The 22,847-nt window shown below is 35.8% G+C and overlaps 3 protein-coding genes across 3 annotated transcripts in view; 1 reads left to right on the top strand and 2 right to left on the bottom strand.

Annotated features, from left to right (window-relative positions):
- insc (spindle orientation adaptor protein inscuteable) overlaps window positions 1–8,103 on the top strand; it is an 85,210-nt gene extending 77,107 nt beyond the window's left edge. Inside the window, exons 5-10 of the mRNA XM_089644751.1 lie at window positions 445–763; window positions 1,359–1,658; window positions 2,169–2,340; window positions 3,720–3,943; window positions 4,717–4,904; window positions 5,483–8,103. Coding sequence (XP_089500877.1) covers window positions 445–763; window positions 1,359–1,658; window positions 2,169–2,340; window positions 3,720–3,943; window positions 4,717–4,904; window positions 5,483–5,753 — 1,474 coding nt within the window. The 3' untranslated portion in view covers window positions 5,754–8,103. The remainder of the gene's footprint in view (window positions 1–444; window positions 764–1,358; window positions 1,659–2,168; window positions 2,341–3,719; window positions 3,944–4,716; window positions 4,905–5,482) is intronic.
- Window positions 8,104–9,914: 1,811 nt separating this feature from the next.
- LOC149413505 (MIT domain-containing protein 1-like) lies at window positions 9,915–22,538 on the bottom strand. Its single transcript, XM_089644509.1, has 4 exons — window positions 22,310–22,538; window positions 21,957–22,195; window positions 12,527–12,747; window positions 9,915–10,699 (listed from the first exon to the last, which is right to left on the bottom strand). Exons 1-4 carry the CDS (start codon window positions 22,434–22,436, stop codon window positions 10,537–10,539), a joined length of 750 nt encoding a protein of 249 aa, XP_089500635.1. The 5' UTR covers window positions 22,437–22,538; the 3' UTR covers window positions 9,915–10,536.
- LOC149413506 (uncharacterized) lies at window positions 14,565–15,684 on the bottom strand. Its single transcript, XM_089644384.1, has 3 exons — window positions 15,353–15,684; window positions 15,020–15,080; window positions 14,565–14,627 (listed from the first exon to the last, which is right to left on the bottom strand). Exons 1-3 carry the CDS (start codon window positions 15,682–15,684, stop codon window positions 14,565–14,567), a joined length of 456 nt encoding a protein of 151 aa, XP_089500510.1.
- Window positions 22,539–22,847: the final 309 nt, after the last annotated feature.

The following is a 22,847-nucleotide window of genomic DNA, read 5'->3' as shown; positions in this document are numbered from 1 at the left end:
CCAGCATTGAAAAGGTACATAAATTGTAGGTTTAAAAAAAGATAACATATCGAATTTTTCATCCAATGCATTCAGATAATTCACTCTCACCGAGAGTGAATTCAGGTACAAATTGTGTGATTTTCTTTAAAATACAGGAGGTTATGACGAGATTCTGGTTGAATTTTATGTAAATATCTCTAATTTGTGTGATTCTCTTTAAAATATGGAAGTTATGACTAGGAAATTCCACTATTTCCCATACAAAACTTATGTCTTATGATCCATTATTCCAAGAAAAAGACACTAGGTAATGAAAATAAATCAAAATGTTACAGGCTCTAATAAACAGACATTAAACAAAACATTGTGTGTAACAGGACACTTAACTTATAAACAGCAACTTCGTGGTATGAAGAGAAATTAAATTCTAAAACAAAAGATTAATTAAAATGTTTTTTCCAGGGATCTTCAAACGGCCAATCTCCAATTCGTGAGGCAATGTCATAGTGACATCAATGTCATGATTGCCAATATCAACGAGTTCATCCTTGCTCACAGCATCACCCTGAAGATAAAACCTCCGAGAGAAACTCCAGATCGATGGAATAAAATCACGAATGCCGTGGAAATCAACATCCAAAAGGTTATCGAGATCACCGAAGATGTGAAAGTTGAACTCAATGAGACTAACCCAGAGCTGAATGTCTTGCAGAAGCATTTGAAGACACTGTTGGATATATTTATTGAGACGGCTAGGGCTGTTTTGGTGCAACAAATGAGGGTAAGAAACCATTAAATTAGTTTAACATGTAGTCCTTCTATAATTAATATGTTCCTGGTAATCCACTATGTTTCTTTTGTACAACATTTTCCTATCTCTCTCTGTCTTCTTTGGGGAATTCTTCACGAATTGGCAACCTTGATGTGGATTTTGTAGACCATAGATATATACCTAACCAAACAGTGTGTTTTAATTTTTAATATGACGGTGTTTAGTTCGTTTTTGAATGACGATTTATAATAATCGATATTAAAACTTATATAATCAGAATCAGCGTTTATTAATCTATTTCTATATGAATTTATAAATATTTAAGCCATAATACTTTTCACTGTAGTTCCTTATTAATACGCTATCTCCCATTTTTTACCTTATTTGGTTAACAGTTTTTAGTAGCCCAGTCCCTCTAATGTCCACTACAGTTGTCATTGGGTGTTTCGTGACGTCTTCTGGTTCCCCAGAAATCTGAGCTTTTTCCCATCAAAGCGGTACATTGGCACGTTAGACAAATCGGCATTTCTTCATCTTCTTTACATTTCATACAGCTTTGTTACTATCCACTTCTGACATGCCAATAATGCAAATTTATTTACAGACATTGGTGTCAATGCTTGAAGACCCTCCATCAGACATGATTCTGAAGTCCACGCTGACATCTCTGGGCCATCTGGGCGCACTAATGTCACCGGTTGCTGATCTGTCAAGCCTGGACATGTCAGATTTGGATGGAGATGCCATGAGATTCATAACTGATCTGCCGTTTGTGGAATGTGGAGTTCCTCGAGCGTTGCTTACGGTGATCATCGAATCTAATAAGAGTTCGATTAAAGCTCTTTCGCTGAGGGCTTTAGCCACCATTTGTATCACAGGAGATGCGGCAGAACAATTTGAAGAGGTACAATCAATTAGCAAACTATTTTTACTACACTGTCTGTGTCACTAAGAGCTCCTTTTTAACCTCTCTTTCTGTTATATGCCTCATTTATGAGAAAGATATATAGGTTACAACGGATCTATCAGATTTATACGAATAAAATTCTTTTATAGCATAAATTATTTGAAATAACCAGAACATTAAGTTGATGTTTGACTGAATTGTCTAATCTTAACCACAAAGCAGAAAATCTGCTTTGTATGAAGCAACAAAACTCACAATCCCGAGCACTGGTATCGTGCAATTTGCTGCTATTTCTGGGTCGATGTAACTATTTTCAGCTCACAACCTCACTTCGATCATGAGTTATAGAACTTTAAAATATCCATTTTAATCTGAAAATTATTATTGTTAAAATGTTGTTCGTTAAGAAAAAAGTGTGCTGAAAACTCTGGAATACCAGGTAGTAACTAGCAGTGAAATATAAATCTTAATCTGGAATCTGATGATAACATTCTATTTGATTTTCAGGCTGGCGGCATTGAGATTCTGTCGGACATACTTAGCGAAGACTCAAACCCAGAACCGCAGATGCGGGAGGCGGTGACGGTGCTGACTCAAATAACTGCCCCCTGGCTTCAGGGAGATTATAAACTTCTGCAGCTGGACACATATCTGGAGAAGATCATTCAACATCTTACTGGTAAGACATTTTAATTAGTTTTGGGTAACCAGCCAGAATTTCAATAACGTAACCAACTGGTTATTAGCATCTAAATACCTAATATGATTTAAGATTTTCACGGCCAAAAGTATTTTTGTTATTTGTTTTTGGGGTGTTATGCCGTGTTGCGCTAACTCCTTCTTTAGCCAACGTTTCGGACAGCATTGCAGTGTCCATCATCAGGGCAGATGTGTTATTTATAACACAATAACAAAAATCTAAATACCTGGTTACAAAACAGTTATTTAGGTTATTCTGCTAACTTCGCAGTACTTTATACTAGATACTAGTTATTAGTCATAGTTTTTATCTTGGTGTTGATTTCGTCAGTGAGGATTTGGATATCAGGTGGTTTTTGCCTGACAAAAAGGGATAGGGATAGATATATAAGAACTATAGCTCTGTCTCGTTTCACCTTATTAAAGAAAAAAATATGTACATGAATCCTGTACAGATCTGTCCCTTCTGTAATGGTCTTAAAGGTTTCGGTGATGTGAAGTAGCTGGTAGTCTATTTAATTAAATTTTTTTTTAAAATTAAATTTTTAAAAGAAAGACAAACATTCCCGGGTTACGAATAACCCAACAATGTTTGAAAATCTCCTACTGCCACCACAGAAAGCCGAAAATGTTGCTTGTGTTGTGATGGAGGACTTAGCCAGTCGAGGAATCGAACACGCGACGCTCGGGTGAGACCCAAGCGCTATGCCCACTCAACCACTGACCGGTAAGTAGTTAGTCAAATATCACCATAACCGTCATAGCCAAGATTCATCAATAACCGTTATATAGTTGATTAGTAAAAAAACTGTTGAATGGTGACTTCTGGCATCATAAAAATTGCAGAGTTTAAAAGCTTAAATTTCTAGCTCAACACACCAGTCCGTTTTCAGCTCATAAAGTCACTTCCATCATTAGTTATGTATAATTGGTGAGTCAAATCTCTGTTTGCAAGAAGTAGTTTAACTATGGGATGGTGAGCTTCGGCATCATGAAAAGTACACAGTTTTTTCTGGCTTAAATTATTAATTCAACGCAACAATTTTTAGAACCCACCATCACTTTAATCATAAGTTATGGAGCTTTGAAATATACATAATATATGCATTATATTTGCCTAATAGTATCCATTCTCAAATAAAACTCAACTTCAACTTGATGAAAGAAAATGGCTCAGAAACATTGAAGGTACATACATCTATCAATTTCCACGGGAATTTGATTAGAAACATTCGACTATCTGGTATTTTCCATCTTTTTCGCGTACATAGAAGAAGGAAGATAATTGTGGAAGAATTACATGTCATAACCATTCTATTTTGATGACACCAATATATTAATTTCTTCTTCCTTTTGCAGAGATCTTGTCCAGGACATCTTGCTGTCAGCTTCTGTTGCTGTGCACTGCTTGCTTGGTAAATCTCGTGAACGTGGTGAAGAAACGTGAACGCCTTTCTCTGGGTAGCCGAGACTCTAATGACAGATGCCCCGACATCATAGAGATCTTCTCCAAACACAAGACTATTGAGAGTCTGCTGCAGGCTGTGAAGATGCGGGGACCTAGTGCATCTGTGTTTTTGCAGGTAAATAATAGTAAATTAATTTAGATATATTAACCCTCATGTAACTGAAGGTAAAATCACATATCACCCTAAGGGGGTCACTAAGGAACCCCATATACCGCAGAGCGATAACTCTTTTTGCCCTTTCCAGTAATACTCAGATATTAGTTACTATTTTTTATACCTACCGTTTTAAGTAGTACAGCAGTCAATCATTAAGTAATGCAAAACGGTGAGAGAGACCTTATGAGGAACCAAATTTCAATTTTGTTGTAATACCGTCAAATTTGTCATATGTAACGTTTTAACTGTCGATTTACCACATAATTACTCTAAATTGGTAATACCTACACAGAGTGACTGATGTGTAACTGTATCTGGTCTGCAAGTCGCATCTGGGAATTGAATTCAGAACCTCTGCTTCGACTGAGAGCTACCGTCATTGTCTTCATTTTCATAGCGCATATTTTTTGGTTACTATCTTTATTTGAGGTTTGGTTTTACTTCAATAAATTATTCCACTATAAAAAAATATTATTAGATAATAATATGATAGATAATATAATTTAAATAATAGACATAATATCTACAGCTGAATGGCTCTATAATGAGTATCCTAATAAAATATAAAAGACCATTTGGGCACATGTACAAATAAATTATTTCCATGAATGTAAAATAACCTCTTATATAAAATACAAAGCATTTTTTTTTGTTACATCTATCGTTTTCAAGAAATAGATAACAGATAAATCGGCGGCATTCACCAAATTAATTCTGACTATTTCTTACAGGAACAAACTGCTACTCTCCTGAACTCCGTGTCTAGTTCATCGCGAGGAAGACTCCTGTTGGCAGCCTGCCCCGCTGCCCCTGTGGCGCTGGTCTGCTTCTTGAGGAGCCCTAGGGCCTCCCCGGCGCGCCCTGCCAGACTCCAGGCAGAGTTCAGGCTGGTCAACCATGCAGCGGAGGCTTTGGCGAGGTAGTGAACATTTTTTTAAAGAAAACAAACATTCCAGCATTATGATTAATCTAACATCATTTAAAAAGTGCTAAAATAACAAAGAAAAAAATATTGAGGAGAGTGAAACATTATCTACTCTTTCACTTCAACACAGCTTCAAAGTTGTCATACTGCTATCTGCACAGGTACGGCCCTGAGTTAAATGGCGTCTGGCGTTAGTAAACACCTTAAGGGCGCTGTGTTAGGTATTATCAGTGTCTTGTCTCCTTGGCAAGTTGGAGCCCGGAGCGGGTTGCTCCGTTTGCACTTGCACAGGACTGGTCCTGCATACTTAGAATTGGTATTACTGAGTATTTGATGCCGATCGTGTCATTTGCCTTCTGGCTATTACACTGTAAACACGTCAGCTTTAATAGCAGTTTGCTAGTACATGAAGCATAAAAATCTCGTCCGGGGGAAGTCTATTACCCCCCTCCGGTGTGGAAAGGTTAACAAAAATATCTATTTTATTTATTGAAGTTTCTTGTCGGCCCCCACAGGTAAAGTGAATCAAATTAGTAATGATGTAGTTGCTAAATTAATTATTTTATTTACAGGGTGTGCACTATTCCAGAAGTTACAGCGCAGATCATCCAACTGGAGGGAGTTTGTCGACTGATCCGAGTAATCAAGGGTCAGAAGCAGCTGAAAACGGATGAGAAGTGCTCCGACCAGATCCTGGCCAACTGCCTCCGTGCTCTGAGGGCCATAGCCAAACTGAATAAGGACTGCTTCAGCGAGATTGACTGCGACGTATCGGATATGATTGTTCCAACACTTATGGAATCGGTTAAGATATATTCGGCTAAGCAAGAGAGCTATGTTTAATATTTAGTTAAGGAATTACTATGCATCTTATTAGTCCCGTATTTTTAATGAGGCTCTTGGATCGACTGCCACATATTGAACATGATTTTATCAATGCATGACCACTCGAGCAATAATGAAAAATTGTCCCGTCATACTCTGTATATTATTAGTTCTGCATTTTTAAATAGGCTCTTGGATTGACTGCAACATGTCAAATATGATTCTACGAAGGCTACAAGAGAGCTATGTTTAATGATATAAGATTCATTTTCGGGAAATCGACAGTTTACATTTTACCAGTTTGTGTAGTATATGCATATCCAAAATAAAACAAATTATGGAATTCCTCCTTGTGATTTCACTTATAATGAGACAACATATAAAAAAATAATATTAATAGCAGAATGTTACAGAATGAATTTTGAAATATATATTTTTTTAATGTAAATAAATTATTAATATACAACAGGATTCAAATTTGTGTTTAAAGTTGACAGTTGAAACATAAAACACAAATTGGAGTCCAGATGCATAATTTAAATAAATTATAATTTTTGACTAGTCATTGTTGCTATCGAAGTAACTGAGATATTCCAAAATATTTAGTAAATAAGCTTGTAATTATTTTACTGTAATAAAATGATACCAAATGTAAAATACAGCCATACCCTCTTTCAACCAACATCTTTTGAGCGAGTACAAAATTTATGAAATCAATCAAAACATGCATTTTTCTTATAAGACACCTCACAAGAGCGCCCCTGTTTGTACAGTGTAAGGGCAGGGGAACTATGTCGCCACCCGGTTGAGCAGCATTGAGGCGGGTTAAGGTAGGGGCTGTAGGAAGGGATTTATTAATTCGAGTCTTAAAGAGGCCCGGATTATACGAAAGAGAAAAAACAGTTGAAGAAGCGGCCCGTTCTCATGAAGTCAACATCAACTGTGAACGGGTGTTCCGCTCGTGTACGTCGAGTTTCATGCACGTGCACCGGGGATCAATGCTGCTAGCTCCTTAGAGCAGGCCCCATTAAAATACCTGTAGAACAGACTCAGCTTGCCATGACTCGTCTGTGCATTAAAGATGGCAAATAGTTTGATAACAATGGATTGTCAATCAGACGGACCACCCTCCTTTGCACAGAATCGAGTAGAGGTGGCTCCTAAATCCCTACTTCATTAATTTTTATGTATTCAATGTTTGAGTCAAAACATTATATATTATTAACATGTTTTTGTCGGTTGAATGTAGGGTGTTCATTGTATTAAATTTAATTAGTATTTACATAAGCTAGACAATAACTACGGAGCTTTTATGTATCCATAAAATATTTTTAAAATTTCACATGTTTCTGGCAACATTGTTTTAGATCAGGGGGTAAAACTCTGATCGAAAATTGGAACCGAAATATTGTGACGTCTAATCAAAAATTCTGAAAGTCTATGGAATAAACTTTCAGAGTTTTTCATTTGTGTATGTGATTGTCTAATTATATCCACCAATCAAAAACTCTGAAATTCTATGGAATAAACTTTCAGAGTTTTTCATTGGTGTGTAGTATAATAAGTAGGCTTCGAATGAGAATTGTACTGTCTATATATTGGCATATCTATGGTTTTTTAGGACCAATTTGTTTCATACAAAAAGCCCGAAGATATCGATCTAACAAGTGGTTTGTTTATGGATTGTATTTATGTAATCATACAAAAAATTGCATCTTGTATTTTATTGTTTTATATTAATTTAAAATTAGATACATACATAATAAAAAGTGCCATAAAATATTGATACGGGCTCTTTAAAAACAAAGAATTAAATTAATCATATTGTATTTGGCAAAATTAAATATTTTTTCATTACAATCATGTTTTGATAGTATTTTTGTGTATGTGTTTATCAAGGAAGCAATATTGTTGTAAATTGCAGTATTGCTTTCCTGTGATATTATTTTATTATGTAAATGAATTGGCAACTGTTAAAATAATTGTTTTAAACCAAGAAAATAAAAAAAACTATAAAATGAAATTCAGCGTTTAATTTCAAATTATGTACTACACTTCCAGCGGGAAGGGTAGTTACCTTTTACTCCGATTCTACTGCTGTAAAAGTATTGCTAGCCGATGATTCTATGTAAGGGTTCCAACTGTAAGAATATGTATAAACAATGTCACACAAGTCTACCATTTTGTTATCTTCTTGTCTCTTGTGTGGAAGAATATTTAATCAAAAGGAAACAATACTAAACCTGTGGAAAGGGTAATAAATCCTTACACTTATGGTACGGAGTTGCGAGATTACTAAATGACCCAAAACTGACTTTAACTGCAGTTTATGAAGTTGTATTACAAAGTAGGCTTTAATTTCAGACAGTACTTTTATACAGGGTTTTCCAATAAGAGGTGTTATTTTGAAAAGCCCGCTATTTCGGTAGATGTTACTTTCGAAGCTGTCATTTTTTGACATTTGACAAGTAGAAACTACGCCATTAATAAAAATGGAACGATACACGCTTCAATAACGCATTGAAATTATTAAGATTCACTTGAGTGAATCAAATGCAAATCATCTTGAGTGATGAGGCCCATTTCCACCTTGGTGGCTTCGTCAACAAGCAAAATTGTCGCATTTGGGGCTCGGTAAACCCAAGAGTTATTGTTAAAAAGCCTCTCTATCTTCAACGTGTGACTGTTTGGTGCGGTTTATGGTCCGGCGGAGTCATTGGACCTTACTTTTTCGAAAATGAGGCTGGAGCAACAATTACGGTGAATGGCGCTATTGAGAGATGATCAATGATTATTTATGGCCGGAATTGGATGGTATTGATTTGGACAACGTTTACTTTCAACAAGACGGCGCTACGTGCCACACAAGCAACGAAACCATTGATCTTTTACGATTGAATATCAAAATACAACTCTTATTGGAAAACCTGTAGTTGGGTGTTGTGACTACTAAGTAAAAAAAGAATCATTCAAATACATGTATTATTTTCAAAGATATTGTGGTTAAAAACAAAATCCATCTTCTAAAACGGGACCCTATCAAGCCCGCTTGAAGTTTGTTAAGATTTTATAAAATGGGCACCAATTCTAACATTGAATTGTACATAAATAGAGTTTACATTCCTTGCAATATCAGTGTAAAATTATGTTCCCGTGAGGGAAGTAGAAAGGGGGGTGTGGCGGTGTCGATGTCGCCCGAATCCTTCCTACTGCGAATGAACCAAAGGTTACCGGAGGCCGCACGCCGCCACCAAATGCTCCACGAGTTTTTAAATTAAAAAGTCAATTTACACGACTACTGATTATGGTAAAACCCTACTTACCGATGAAAGGTTATACCATTGCTTTCCTTATATTATTTAGTACGACTTGTACAATATCTCAGCGAGCGCTTGTAACGAACTAATGCCCGAGATATCTCAAATCTGACAATGATCCGATATACGTGGCCAATACGTCGAACCCCAAAGCTGACTCCTATCTATATACCTCATTGGTTGCTAAGTTTGTCTTATTTGATAAATCAAAACCAAAATTTCCTCTCAAATCATACGATTTGTAAGTGGGTACTAAACTACCTATCTACTTGAATATAAAACCATATATTTTAAGCAGCATTTTATAAATTTCAAATAAGGAATTATAGAATTTGTCCAAAGAAAAATCCCTATCTCAATGAAAACTCTTTTTTCAAATTTTACCATAGACATGATGCAAATGTGAATAAAAATTCCAAATAAACTATTTTACATTTGAAAAAAGAATCTTTACTGAACTATTAAATCGGCCACAAATCGGTCAAAACCAATTTACAGACAAACGAAAAAATCAAAATGGGAAGTTAAAACAGAACTACGCTACACTAAGTCAGAAAGACATCCTTAAAATCGAAAAATATAATAATAATGTACAGGTAAATTAAAATAAAGAGATCCTCCGCTTGTATAGTGGTGTACTGCTTCATCGAGATACTGCGAGGTAAGAGGGGACTGTGGGTGGGTGTTCCAAACTATTTTGAACCCATTTGACACTTGCTCGCGAATCTATTGGTGTACACAAAGTGACTCAAACATGACCTCTTCAAAATGATTTGCCTGTCTCATTGCAGTGAAGGGTCAATTTTTTTGGAAAAATAAATTAATTTGATATTTATTCATTTAATTAGAATTAACGCCACAAACGCTATTTACATACATGATAGTTATTGACAGTCATAATACAGAAAAATAATTCTGGGAAAACTACATATTGTGGTAGATTATATACTATTTTGATAAATATATAAACATATTGTCTTGTAAGATGGTACAATTTACAAAAATACCATTTTGCAAAAGAAAATAGAATCACCTGACGCATGTATAAAATTTTGCATCGGCCATCAAGTTAATTATTATTAACTTCAGTTGGTTTTTTTTTGCAGTTGTGATTCTGTCTTGGAAATGATTGTGGGTACAATCCAGACAAGCGATAAAGTAGGTAGGTATAAAATAATTTTTTTAAAAATAATTACTAATTCTATATATAAAATGTGTGTTTCATTTGTTTAAAATTTTTGAAAGATGTCTTAATTGTTCAAATTTACTAACGGTGTTCATTCGAAAGGTAAATTTCTGATTGTCTTTAATTGACAATGTCTGTTTTGAAAGGCAGTATTGATCTTGAGACAAATGTTACAAATTCTGCTTACAATTATAAAGAGAGCGTAATTTAAAACACAAGTAATCAGTTAAAAAAAAAAAAAAACAAGAAATATACAGGGCTAAAACTATTTAAAATATATGCAGATTTGTGATTAATGTCACGAAGTAATTGTTTTGACATCTTTTGAATGGAAGATGTCAAGTTGTGTTTCGTGGCAGGGTCTGAAGTCAAAGTCGTACATTCCTAACGTGAACTTGTTCTCTGGTGGCTTGTAAATGTCCAGTCCTCTTCCTAATTTTATGATCCAACCAGAACTTAACCTGTAAATAGTAAAAGTAAAAATTTACAAGACATTACCATCTCGGGGATACAATATGTAGCTGATGAGAGTGAAGAGCACCAATAGCTGTCGGAAATGTGAAAAGGTTATTCAGTAATGCGGCCATATAACGGCAATATGCTGAATCCCCCCACAAAGCTGATTTTGAGAAAAATTACTCTAATGTGTTTTGGACATTTTGTTATTTTCCTTGCAAAGTAATAGTAGTAACAAGTTAATATTTAATGAAAGGTCTAGATTGAGAATTAATTTAAAATGTTTAAAATAAAAAACACGAAATACATCATTGTTGCGAAGGTTGAAGATGTGTTCGGTGTTGAAATTAAACTCTGTAATATTTTATAATAGGTTTATTCTGTTGCCGAGATAAAACAGCCGCGAATAAATTTGAACATTATTTCATACACCACACAAGTAATTAATCACAACAGAAACAGCAAGATCATTTAAGTAATCGCGGCGCGAAATGATTAATTTATCTTGATTAGCGTGTTAAAAATATGTAGGTAGTAGATTGAATGTGAAGCGTGCGTCGCTGTCTTTTCTATGTTGCCGCCCGTTACGCCGAAGATTGTAGCGGTCGCCCAGTAACTGTAGGAGTAGCGCGGTAGTTTCTAATACCGTCCGACTTGACCTCTAGGCAACAGTCAACAGTTGAAGTGTCCAGTAGGTTCTACGACGGCCTAGGTACCGTAGCACCTTAGCGATTAGTACTATGTACTACAGTAGTACCCGACACCGTCCGATTTGAGTAGTAGCCTACTGGTACATCACGAATTTCAAACCATGAATCAAATAAGATTGCAAGAATCTACCAAAATAAATATAATTCAAATATAAGATAAGAAAATTTAGATAATGTTGATAGCTCTCAGTCGAAGTATGATACAGTTAAAAATGAAGTAAGTGGATATTGTCGAATTAGCTCAGTGGTCAGAGCACTTCACCGGCAAGAAAAAGGTCCTGGGTTCAATTCCTAGATGCGACTGAATTATTTTCTGTCTTTTCTGTTTCACATTTTTCGTTTGAGAGTCGTTAAGAGGAATGGCAGTGCGGCCTTCTTCATACAAAACTTGAATTTGGATTTGATGCCAAAATACTTGACCAAACTAATTATTTTTTCAACAAAAGGTATAGCAAATATCTAGTGCGGATATGTGCTGCTTTATTTGTGTTTTAAATTAGAAAATATAGGCCATTAAAGAATAGAATTCTTCACGATAGCACGAGGCAATGTTAATGATTACTATGTAAATACAATGAAATATAAATTAAAAATAAAACATCGTAAAAAAAGACTGTTTTTGGGTCGGAATTTAAAATATATTTAGAACAAATTTGTGTTCCAATATAAATCGTTTGTTTGAAAATTAAATTTAAAAACATCAAAATAGTTTTTTTTTAATAACTTGTTCAATAAAGTAGCACAGATCCGTACTAGATTTTTGATACAACCTTTGATTAAAAAATAACTATTCAGTTTGTAGGGTATTTTGGCCTCAAATCTAAATTCAAGTTTTGTATGAAAAAGGCTGTACAACCGTTCCTCTTAATATCGTCTTCAATGAAAAAATTAATTACATATCACAAAACACCTACGGCCTTACAAAAAAGTGTTTTAAATTTTACAGAACTAGTAAAGAACAGTTAATGTACGCTAAATGGTTGTGTAAAATTGTAATAACACATTTATTAGTAACGGGGATTGTAACTTTGCCACTAAAATATGAACTCGGTTGCTGATGTTTAAGATATAATTTGTCTAAAAATAGGTAGGTCATATGTTGGATAGCATAATAATACTTACTGAATTTGTCTATCATGCAGCGTACTTGAGAATTCAACATGAAATTCAATGTTCCGCCTTTTTAAATCTGTCGCTAATTGTCTGAACCATTCTGTTTGTTCTGCAGATTTAGCACTGTCATTTCTCCCATTGTTGTTCTCGTAAGAAGTCACCAAACTAATTTTCTTCAGATTATCACAGGACTTTACCAAAAGCTCACAAAGTCTCAGGAAGTTTTGGCACTGGAAAGAAAATATAATATAAGATTATTATTTAGAAAATGATTGGCGGTGTCTTAATCCCAATATGGCAACCATTTCATTTGAACCATAAATAAACCAATCACTAGGTCGATAACTTCGGGCTTTTTTTCCTTTTTGTATGAAACAAATTGGTCCTAAAAAACCATAGATATGCCAATATATAGACCATGGGTTGCCAACCTTTTCAGCAGCCGGGCCAGATTTTAGAAATGAGATTTCTTACCGGGCCGTACAATAAAATTTATTTTATTATTCAAAGCAAACAAGAAATATATTGTTTTTTTTAGAAGATATAACAAAAATGAGAATCAAACATATTTATTAGAGTAGAGATTAGGCAATTCAAAAAACAATAATAAAAAATAAACAAAATATAATAAATTTTAGTGAGACATCTGATTTTGTTTGTCAGAACTAAGTGCTTCAATGTTGATAAAGATTGATGTTGTTGCTACACGCAAACAGTTTTCCAAATTATTATTTTAACTAATGTTTATAAGACAAGGTTTTATGCATAGCATAAAGGATAACAAATAATTATAAGCAATAATTAGTCCCCTGAAATATCAATACAAATTGAAAGTATCTCCCGAGTAAACAAAATTGCCGCCAACGGGAATTGAACCCGTGCCTTCTGATGTCCGGTCAGGTGCTCTGAATCCACTGAGCTATGTCGGCTTTTTTCCACCCGCCAAATAATTCAATATGTACTAGTACCTCAATCGCATTTCCATATTTCAATTTGGCTTCAATTTCCTCATTCAGATCTTCAAGTCCCTCATTTTCCATAGTCGATTCTTTGCTGCGCTCTCGCTTCCATTGTTTGCCGATAAGGGCACCGTCTACTTTTAGCTTTACGCGAATAAACATCTTTGTTGGTAGAAATTTTACTGCAATTCCAACACTTTGTTGCTTTGTTGATTCATCGTCCTTTTTCAGGCACACCATCGATTTGTGCTCGCCGGCGCAGTGAAGACACCTGTCTTTTATAGCATTGTATTTGGAAGTGGAATGCCCGAATCCCGTGCACTTGAAGCACTGGACTAGTGATGAGGAATCCTCCACGTGCACCCTCATGTACCCGATGTTGATACGGCCGAGACTGAGTAGTGCTTTTCTTATTTCACTGTCGACTATTAGTACTATGTTCCTTGATTGATCATTTCGATTTTTTGTAGTTCGAAGGATCTGTACACAGTCTTCTGGTTTTTGGCCTTGGATTGTTTCGTAGATAAGATCATTTTGCTGAATGATCATATGGAGGATTTCATTGTCTTTATATTCATTTGCAGCTCCTTTGAGGATCACTGTAGGTCGGAGCAGCTTACCGTCTTTTATGGATCCTTTATTTGCTTTTGAAATTTCTGTCAGTATTTTTACGGCGTCTTTCTTTTTAGGGCAGGTAATTATGACCTTGTTATTTTTGACCTTCAACAGTCCACTGACGCCCACCCTAAGGACTGCTGGCTTGATGATATTCTTTATAGTTGATGTGATGCATTCCGACGTCGCTTCTAGGTCTGACGATGAAACTATTACGGCGTATCTAGTGTCATCTCCACGATTTGCTGTTGCCGAGGCATAACCGAGTAGAAGTATCTTTTGAGCATTGGCACAGGCCTTTTTTTCGCTTATACTAATGCTTCGTAACTTTTGTTCCTCCCAACATGAACAAATCTCTGCAATTTATGCACCAAAATGTTGGCACTGTCAAATTTAAAACAGTATTCCAAATAAATGTGGTTTTTCATACATCCGATTTGGCATTTCTTCATTATTTTTTAAATATTTCCTTTTTACTTATTCTGTAATTTGGCCTTGCTCATACTCTTAATATTATATTCGAGAACCAGTTTAGTCTAAAACAATAAATAAAAGACAAATTAAATTTTATTTAGCAAAACCCATCATCATACATAAAAGCATACAATTATTCCTTAATATATTAGTATAAAAAAGTTATTGTGCGAGTCTTCACAGCTTCAGCAGCGCAAGGAACATCCACATACATTTCAATTGGATAATTCGACGAAGTATACATGACGTAATCTTTGAATACTTGCTTATTCTTGTGTCTGATATTCGTTGAACAGTCAGCTCTACTGGCAATTAATTTCCACTGTTCAAATTGATTTTGTGTCATCTTGCATTCGTCCGTAAAAACGGCATTCGCGTGAACCAATGAACCGAAATTAAAAGCGGAGTTGGAATGTAAACCTGTCAATCTTGTGAAGTTAAAATGACACGAGACCAACGATTCCATCACGTTAGTTTTACTGGTGTTTGGCGAACCGTAAAAATATAAGTTATTCCTTTTGTTAGTTTGGGTCTTTAGCAAATTCTGTTTTTTTCTTCTAACACAGCAAACTTATTTTGTGGCACCATTTTAATTGAAATTAATAAAATACTTCGTTTTTACCACTTTTATTGTTTTTATAATAAGTATTATTAAAAAACCCTGAAGAAGTGAGCGTTGCTCATGAAACATGTTGGTAATAAACAATAAAAGTGGTAAAAACGAAGTATTTTATTAATTTCAAATTCTGTTTTGTTAATGTCGTTATTATTTAAGACTTCTTCCAACTTAGCCACAGAATCATTCACCACCTCAATTTTGGCCACATCTACGTTGTGCAACTTGTCGAAGCGTTTGGCTCTTTTGAATCTTTGGGTACTTGTTTCTTGAAATACCAATATTCTTGCGAAGGTGATTGCTGTTTTAAGGCAATCTGCCGCTCTTGGTCCGAACAAAAAGTTAACCCCCTCATCTTCGTTGCATAAAACTCTCGGTGCTCTTGCTTCGTTAAAAGCCCGTTTTTCAGAAAGTAGGATGATAGGGTTCCTGTCTGAATCAACAGTAGTCCCAAACAGGCTTTGTTCGTGTTCTTTACTTCTAAGTTGTTTACGTACAAGCATATTGTTAGAGGATTGAATGAGTAACGAATTCCCTTGTTTATCGACACTTACACTACCTTCATCTTTTGCATGCACACTCCATCGTTCTGAATTCTAGACACGTCGCTTTCTACGGTAGATACAGCATTTCTTCCTTCCTCATATTCACCGCACAGAATCTCTCTGTCCCTTGAATCTCCCGCGTCCACTCGCATCTGATGAAAGATGCATTTAACAAGCGTGTAATCTCCGTCCGAGAGAATGTCTTGTGTCACCTGTCGACCATCGCCACTATAAAAATACTGGTGTAAGCAAGGTAAACACCTAATCAATTCACATTTATAGGGGCTGGCGCGAATAGCTCTTCCAGTAGCTAAATTATATCCTTACTGCTTAGATTTAGAAACATATATGAAGTGCCAGTGCAGCTTCGACATTCCGAAATGGTACATTGCCCATTAGGGTGTCCCAAAAAAATTAAAGTTGTTATTTTTGAACGCATACCCTCTAATTTTGTTTTAATAATGACAAAACACTTTTATAAAAAATTTCGTTTACTTTGGACAACTGCAACCCGTGCCGACTTGCATCGAAAGATGTCAGTACTTGTACATTAAGACGCCAACGAGCAAACGTGTTGATGAGCTTGTAGTAACTTGCTATTTTGTTAGTAAACGAAAATCACTCGTTCAGGCAAGATGTTGTTAGATTTACGCACTTCTAAAAAGAGTATATTTTTAATAGGAGTCGTAAAACACCAAATATCGGGTTCTAAACTGCCATCTAATGGACAAGTTCTTGAAGTTTTGTTCTACAATATCCAGAAAGTGAATTTAACTGTCAATATATACCAAATATAGCCATAGTTGGTATTAAAAGCTGTGTTTGAAGTAAAAATCAGTCAAGTGACTACAAGCCCTGACATACCACTCTTCAAAAAGTTTCGAGATAACTGTAAAAATGTTGATCCCTATAAAATTCAGTGCCACAGAGAAAATCTCACATTGCACCTAACCGCTTCCGAAATCGATGATTTGCCTGACTTTTACCATACTGCACTGACAACAAAAATACTTGGAGATGACTATTGAGAGTTTTTAGAGCTCTGTGTGATAGTTTTAGGAGGAGATACAGTGAGAAAATTTAAGATTCGGCCTCCAGGTGCTCGATGGATGGCAAAGGCGCTTTATTCCTTGAAAATATCATTAATTTGTGCGCAATTTGAAATTACCGGTAAGGATAAGGCGGCACTTATAGACGTTTGCCTGTTCATAGTAACATCCTATGTCAAGCCATGGCTACAATGTATTATAGCAGTTAAATCACCTTACCAGGAGTTTTGAAATCGATGAAGGATTAAAAAAAAATTGATGAAAACATCTCAATGGCAACTTTATTTCTGTTCAAAAAGCAGTTATGGTATTTGACCGATGAAGGATCTATTTTATAGCTGTTTGACGACGCTGTGGATCAATAAACTAAAATAAAAATGCTCGAAATATCAAAACAAATAATTTATCAACCCATGACAAACGTTACATCCCATCGAAGGAAGATATTGGTGGTAAATTGTATGGTAAGTTTATTAAGTAGTTTAAATTATGTTTTGTATTGAAGTTTTTGTTCATATCATAATTTAGTGACTTTTTTTTCAGAGAAAAATATTTACGATCATTTCAGTCAAGAGCAAGTATTTGTTTGATCGTCTGAAAACAGATGCCAGTTTTCTTAAAGAAATACCTACGATGTGGTCAAATAATGCTTCGTATCAAGAAGTCAGAAAGAAGGTGTCGCCGCTGAGGGTAGTTAATGATACAGCTGAAAAAACTGTTAAGTAAATGCAAGATTTTCATGGCTTAATCTCATGGTCGAAGAGGAACAAAAATAATTTTTGTTACGATGCGTTCAGGAACACCGGAAGATTTATCCTGACTGTAAAAAACAAACTATGAAGAAAAAATTTAATCAATAAACCATTTTTAAATATGAAATACTACATAATTGAACATTTGTGCATTTTTAAATTTTATTTATCCGACAAAAATTAAAGTTGAAAATCCTTCCATATTAACTCTGTACTATATGTTTGGCATCAAGTCGGCACGGGATGCCGGTGTTTAATCAAAATAATATTTATTATATGAGTTATTGGGATCAAATGGAATAAAATAAGAGGGTATGCATATTTAAATTCATGAAAAAAAAATTCTTCCTTATGTCCTGGGACACCCTATTGCCCATCTCCAAGGGCTTTTATGAGTTCCGCCAAAATTTTTTGATCCTCTCCGGTATTCTCCGACTTGTTCCATCTTAGTAGACGTGCAATCATTTCCTTTTCTTCCGCAGTTAATCGTTCCTCTTCCGATTCCATAACTCTTCTCCATTCCCTTTCCGAAACTGAAGTCGATTCCTCCGACTCCAAACCGCACTCTTTCGATTCTGTACTTGTTGCAAAATTGTTTATTTCCGATTTCGTCGTTCCGTCAGCGCATTCTTGTGGTTCGGTTTCCTTTTCTTCTCTGCAGACGGTTCCGGAGCTTCTTCCTTTGGAGGAGTCGGGCTGCTCATTCTCGATATCCACAATTCCAGGTCCTCTTGTGTCAACTCTTGCCAAGGCGATGTTTCCCTAGTTCCTCCTGGTATAACCGGAAACGCGTTTAAGAGGAAGCTTCAAGCCAAAAATGTGTATATTCTTGGTATACCTTATTTTGTAGGTAATAGGCATTAAAATCGCTTGACAAACGGAGTCTAGAAACGTTCGATTTTAAGCACAAAACTGGTTTTTATTTATTTTTTAAATAATTTTATAAGAAAGCAAAAAAGTTAATCAAGTGAAACTGTCACAGATAATCTTAGCTATAATACTGTATTTTTAAAAAGTTGTTTCCTTTATGCGTTCATACATGTCTATTGAAAAAATATTTTTTTTTAGTAGTTTGCACAGACATAGGAATTAATAGACGAGAAGATAATGGCGAGGGGTAAAATCAACTGTTGAAGAACGAAGGGAGTAAGGCTGACTGTGATTCGTCAATAAATCAATCTGACAGTAAATAGGCATCTCGCATTATAATATCACCATTTAGTTCTTAAAAGTAAAATCTGCTTTTGAATGAATAGACATTTCTACATGGGAGCGCAAATTACTCGCCACGTTATGAACTAATTTGCGAAGTCCAAATTCGACAAAGTAAGGCAGCTTCTATTTTCAGAGTCGTAGTTAGTTTCAGAGTATTTAGTTAAGACACTTTTACAAATGTCTCATAATTTACTTACCCCAGTAAACAACGATGAGCACACTTGAGAATCGCTACATTGTGATGTGATAGTATATGTTTCTAAAACTGATCCATATAATACGGTGTGAATAAGCTTAAAATAAAGTAAAATAATGCTTACTTATGGAATGTAATACGACAATTGGGTTTATTCTCTTTTTCACATCTATTTTTACAAGTTTTCATATCACAAGTCAACATTTTGCCGTGTTATTTCGTAAAATGAACCGATGATGCCTCGACCATAGTTCGCACAAGAATGATGACGTCACGTTTTCAAATTTCACTTGAGGCCATACGCGAGCCCAGCCGGCTCAATGGAACCGGTATGGGGAGTGGGGATTATACGCTTTTAATCACTTAGGGCAGGTCTACTAATATTCATATGTCTATGGTAGTTTGCATTTATAATTTTTATTGAGTAATTTATATTTTTATTTGTATTCTACTCAAGCGAAGCGATAGGAAAACCTTCAATTTTTCTAAAACATATTTTGTGGTATTCATAATGTAAACCAATTCGTTAGCTAGTTATAATGCGGTAGCAATAAATTTTATTCATAACAAACACAAAGTAGTACCTTTCACGATCTGGTCCACAAACTTGAATGAGGTCCTATCGCGAATATATCGGTTTATATACTTTTTTTCATTAATAGCCTGTCTGGAGAACAAAATAAAGTCACCTTGCTAGTTTTATTCAGTAGTAAAATCAGTTCCCTTCCAGTTTAGAACCAGTTCCTTTCCCAGTTTAAAATCAGTTTTGCCTAATAGTAGATTCATGTGTTAATACAGATTTAGAAATCAATTCTTCTCTGAACTTTGAAAGAAAGAAAACGGATTTATCAAAAATAAGCCTGTCTCGTCAAACTATTGCTAGGCGTGTCGACGAAATTGGAAAACATGTAGAAGATAATTTGAAAAATCGAGCATCCAAGTTCATATTTTATGCTCTAACATTGGATGAAAGCACAGACCTAACAGATACCGCCCAAGTGGCGATTTTTATCAGGGGTGTTGATGTCAATTTTAACAAAATAGAAGAATTAGCAGCACTGTATCCACTTAAGGACACTACCTGCTCACGAGATTTGTTAGGAGCTGTTACATCGACATTGAATTGCTTTTCGTTACAACTCAACAACCTATCGGGCTTAACAACAGATGGTGCTCCAGCAATGGTTAGGAAACACAAATGTTTAGTAAAATTGATTCAAAATAAGGCCTGTAAAGTTGGTAATTCTTCGATGCTAAATTTTCATTGCATTGTTCATCAGGAGAATTTATTAAGTCGAAGGGGTTGAATCACCGTCAGTTCCAAGAGTTTCTCAAGTCTTTGGATTCACAGCATAATGATGTTACATTTTATGCAGAAGTAAGATGGCTGACCCGTGCCAAAATGTTGAAAAGAGTGTTTGATTTGAAGCAAGAAATACAATCGTTCTTCGCAAGCCAGTCAAAAAGTATCCCAGAATTTGAAGACAAGGAGTGGGTTAGCAACTTTGCATTTCTGGTCGATATAGTTAGCCACCTAAATGTTCTTAATACTCGTCTACAAGGGAAAGATCAACTAATTAATAACATGTATGATAAACTTGGGCTTTGGGAAAGACGATAAAAATCTTCACTCACTTTCCTACATTGTTATTGCAGCCAGATTTCACACAAACGGGGGCGGATAAATACGCTCCGTTGATATCCGACATGAACCTGGTATTTGAAAACCGATTTGAAGATTTTAAAAAACAATGTGTGCTTTTTGCTGCATTTGCTATTTGGAAACACGTGTTTCCAAATAGCGAATTTTTGGTCTAATGAAGCATATTAAATCTCAAATGAGAACACGAATCACTGATGAACATTTGGAAAACTGTTTGTGTGTAGCAACTACATCTATCGTTATCAACATTGATGCACTCAGTTCTGACAAACAAAATCAGACGTCTCACTAAAATTTATTATATTTTGTTTATTTTTTATTATTGTAGCGACGATACTGGAATATTCGGGAAAGCTCGCTAATGCAAAACGCATCGTAGCGAGAACTCTCTAGATACGATGCTAGCATTCGGCGCACCTACCTACAAGTCTGAATATTCTTGATCCACTGGCCGCATCGAGATGTACTCAATCATCAATTAGCAGTTACAACAGTGAGAAACCTGCTGGCACTGCGACTGCTCGCTGCCTACTAAGCAGGCCGCTATGGCCAGTCCCCCCGCATCGCGCCCGTTTTTACTCAACCGCGCTGCTACAGGACCTTATCTACCTACACTCAGCTCTGCACGGACTACGGATTACCATGGACTCCTCGGGATCACATCAGAGCTCTGGCCCCGGATATCATACCTGGCCTGAGCTCCTCACGCGCCTAGTCCCTGCGACACCTTCGCCGGTCATGCATCTCCCGTACATTTGCGGTTCATCACACCTTCAGCTACCCTGTTCACACTACGAGTACCCGGAAGACACCACGTCATCCCCAGTGCTGAACACATCCACGAGTCCGGTCTCCACCAACGAGGTGTCGACACACTGACTACCGCATCGGCCACTCCACTGCCGTCATCGCCGCTTATACCTGCTATCATCGTCATCGGTCCAGAGTCATCTCACAACTGCTGCACTGACTCAAATAAACACTGTAACACAACAACCACCTAACTTTCATTTGTCTCACTACCAGATCCCCAAATTATTATTTTTTGTATTGCCTAACTGTAATCTTCTTTTTTTATATTCTAGATTCTCATTTTTGTTATATCTTCTTAAAAAAAACAATATATTTCTTGTTTACATTGAATGATAAAATAAATTTTGTTGTAAGGCCCGGTAGGAAATCTCATTTAAAGGTTGGCCACCCATGGTCTAGATGTTAGTTAAAATCATATGATATGATATTCTGTGTTAGTTATTATCAGGGCCTCGGCAAGTCAGAGCCCGGAGCGGATTGCTCCAATGGCACCTGCATAGACCGGACCTGTAGCGGAGTAAGGAAACAATCTAAATAGGTACCTGATGAAAGCTTCTAATGTAGGGATCCTCAACATGAACACTGGTCACATCTTCATCAAGAAACCTTCCAAAGAGAGACTTGTAACTGTGGCCGGTCGAATTACTCTCTATCTGCAGTTGTTCATGGAATATTCCAGAATCCTTTTGTTCTCCGATATGCTTCTTTATCATCTCCGCCCTCTTCATATAACCTTCGATTTTAGTTCTCAAGTAGTTTTTCTTGGTCATGTCCAACTCAACTAGAAAATAAAGTTTAAGAGATCATTATTATTTATTCAAAGAACCAAGAATAATGGACACTGCAACAAGTTATCTGATGAGGAAGATCGTTAGAAAGAACACGGTATTCTAACCTTTCATCATGTCGACTAATAACTGCATCCCTTCTTGATAGCAAATTAAAGACTCGGTAAATCTTTTTTTGTTGTCCAACTGAACCCCTCTCTGCAAAATCGCGCTAGCAGCGCTTTCCACGCTCATTTTAAAATACTGTTTACACAAAAAAATATAAAATGGAATTCAAAAGTTATAGCAAAGTTTTGGTTTTGCTGTTTGTTTTGACCATGTTTTGACATTCACAAATTCACCATAGAAACAACCAGCGAAACACGATAGATTAAAATATTGCCACAGAAAATCGTTAAATGTAGACTCACCAGCCGACTTCAAAATATTATTTGTCAAGCAAAAATCTTTGGACATTATTAGTTAAGTTAGTCGATAGGGTCGATTTTGCCGTATTAACATATATTTACATTTACCGTACGTATATAACGCCGAGAGTGGTTTATTTATGATAACGTCACTCGTGTTTACTGTCATTCGCACGTCACAAAAGCTAGGTTATTATTTTTTCCTGTCAACACCGGTCAACACACAACAGGCCATATC

The sequence above is a fragment of the Hesperophylax consimilis genome, chromosome 21 (genome assembly GCF_061612785.1).
Source record: "Hesperophylax consimilis isolate HC1 chromosome 21, BYU_Hcon_1.0, whole genome shotgun sequence".
Taxonomy (NCBI): domain Eukaryota; kingdom Metazoa; phylum Arthropoda; class Insecta; order Trichoptera; family Limnephilidae; genus Hesperophylax; species Hesperophylax consimilis.
This window is presented reverse-complemented; position numbering and strand designations above follow the sequence as displayed.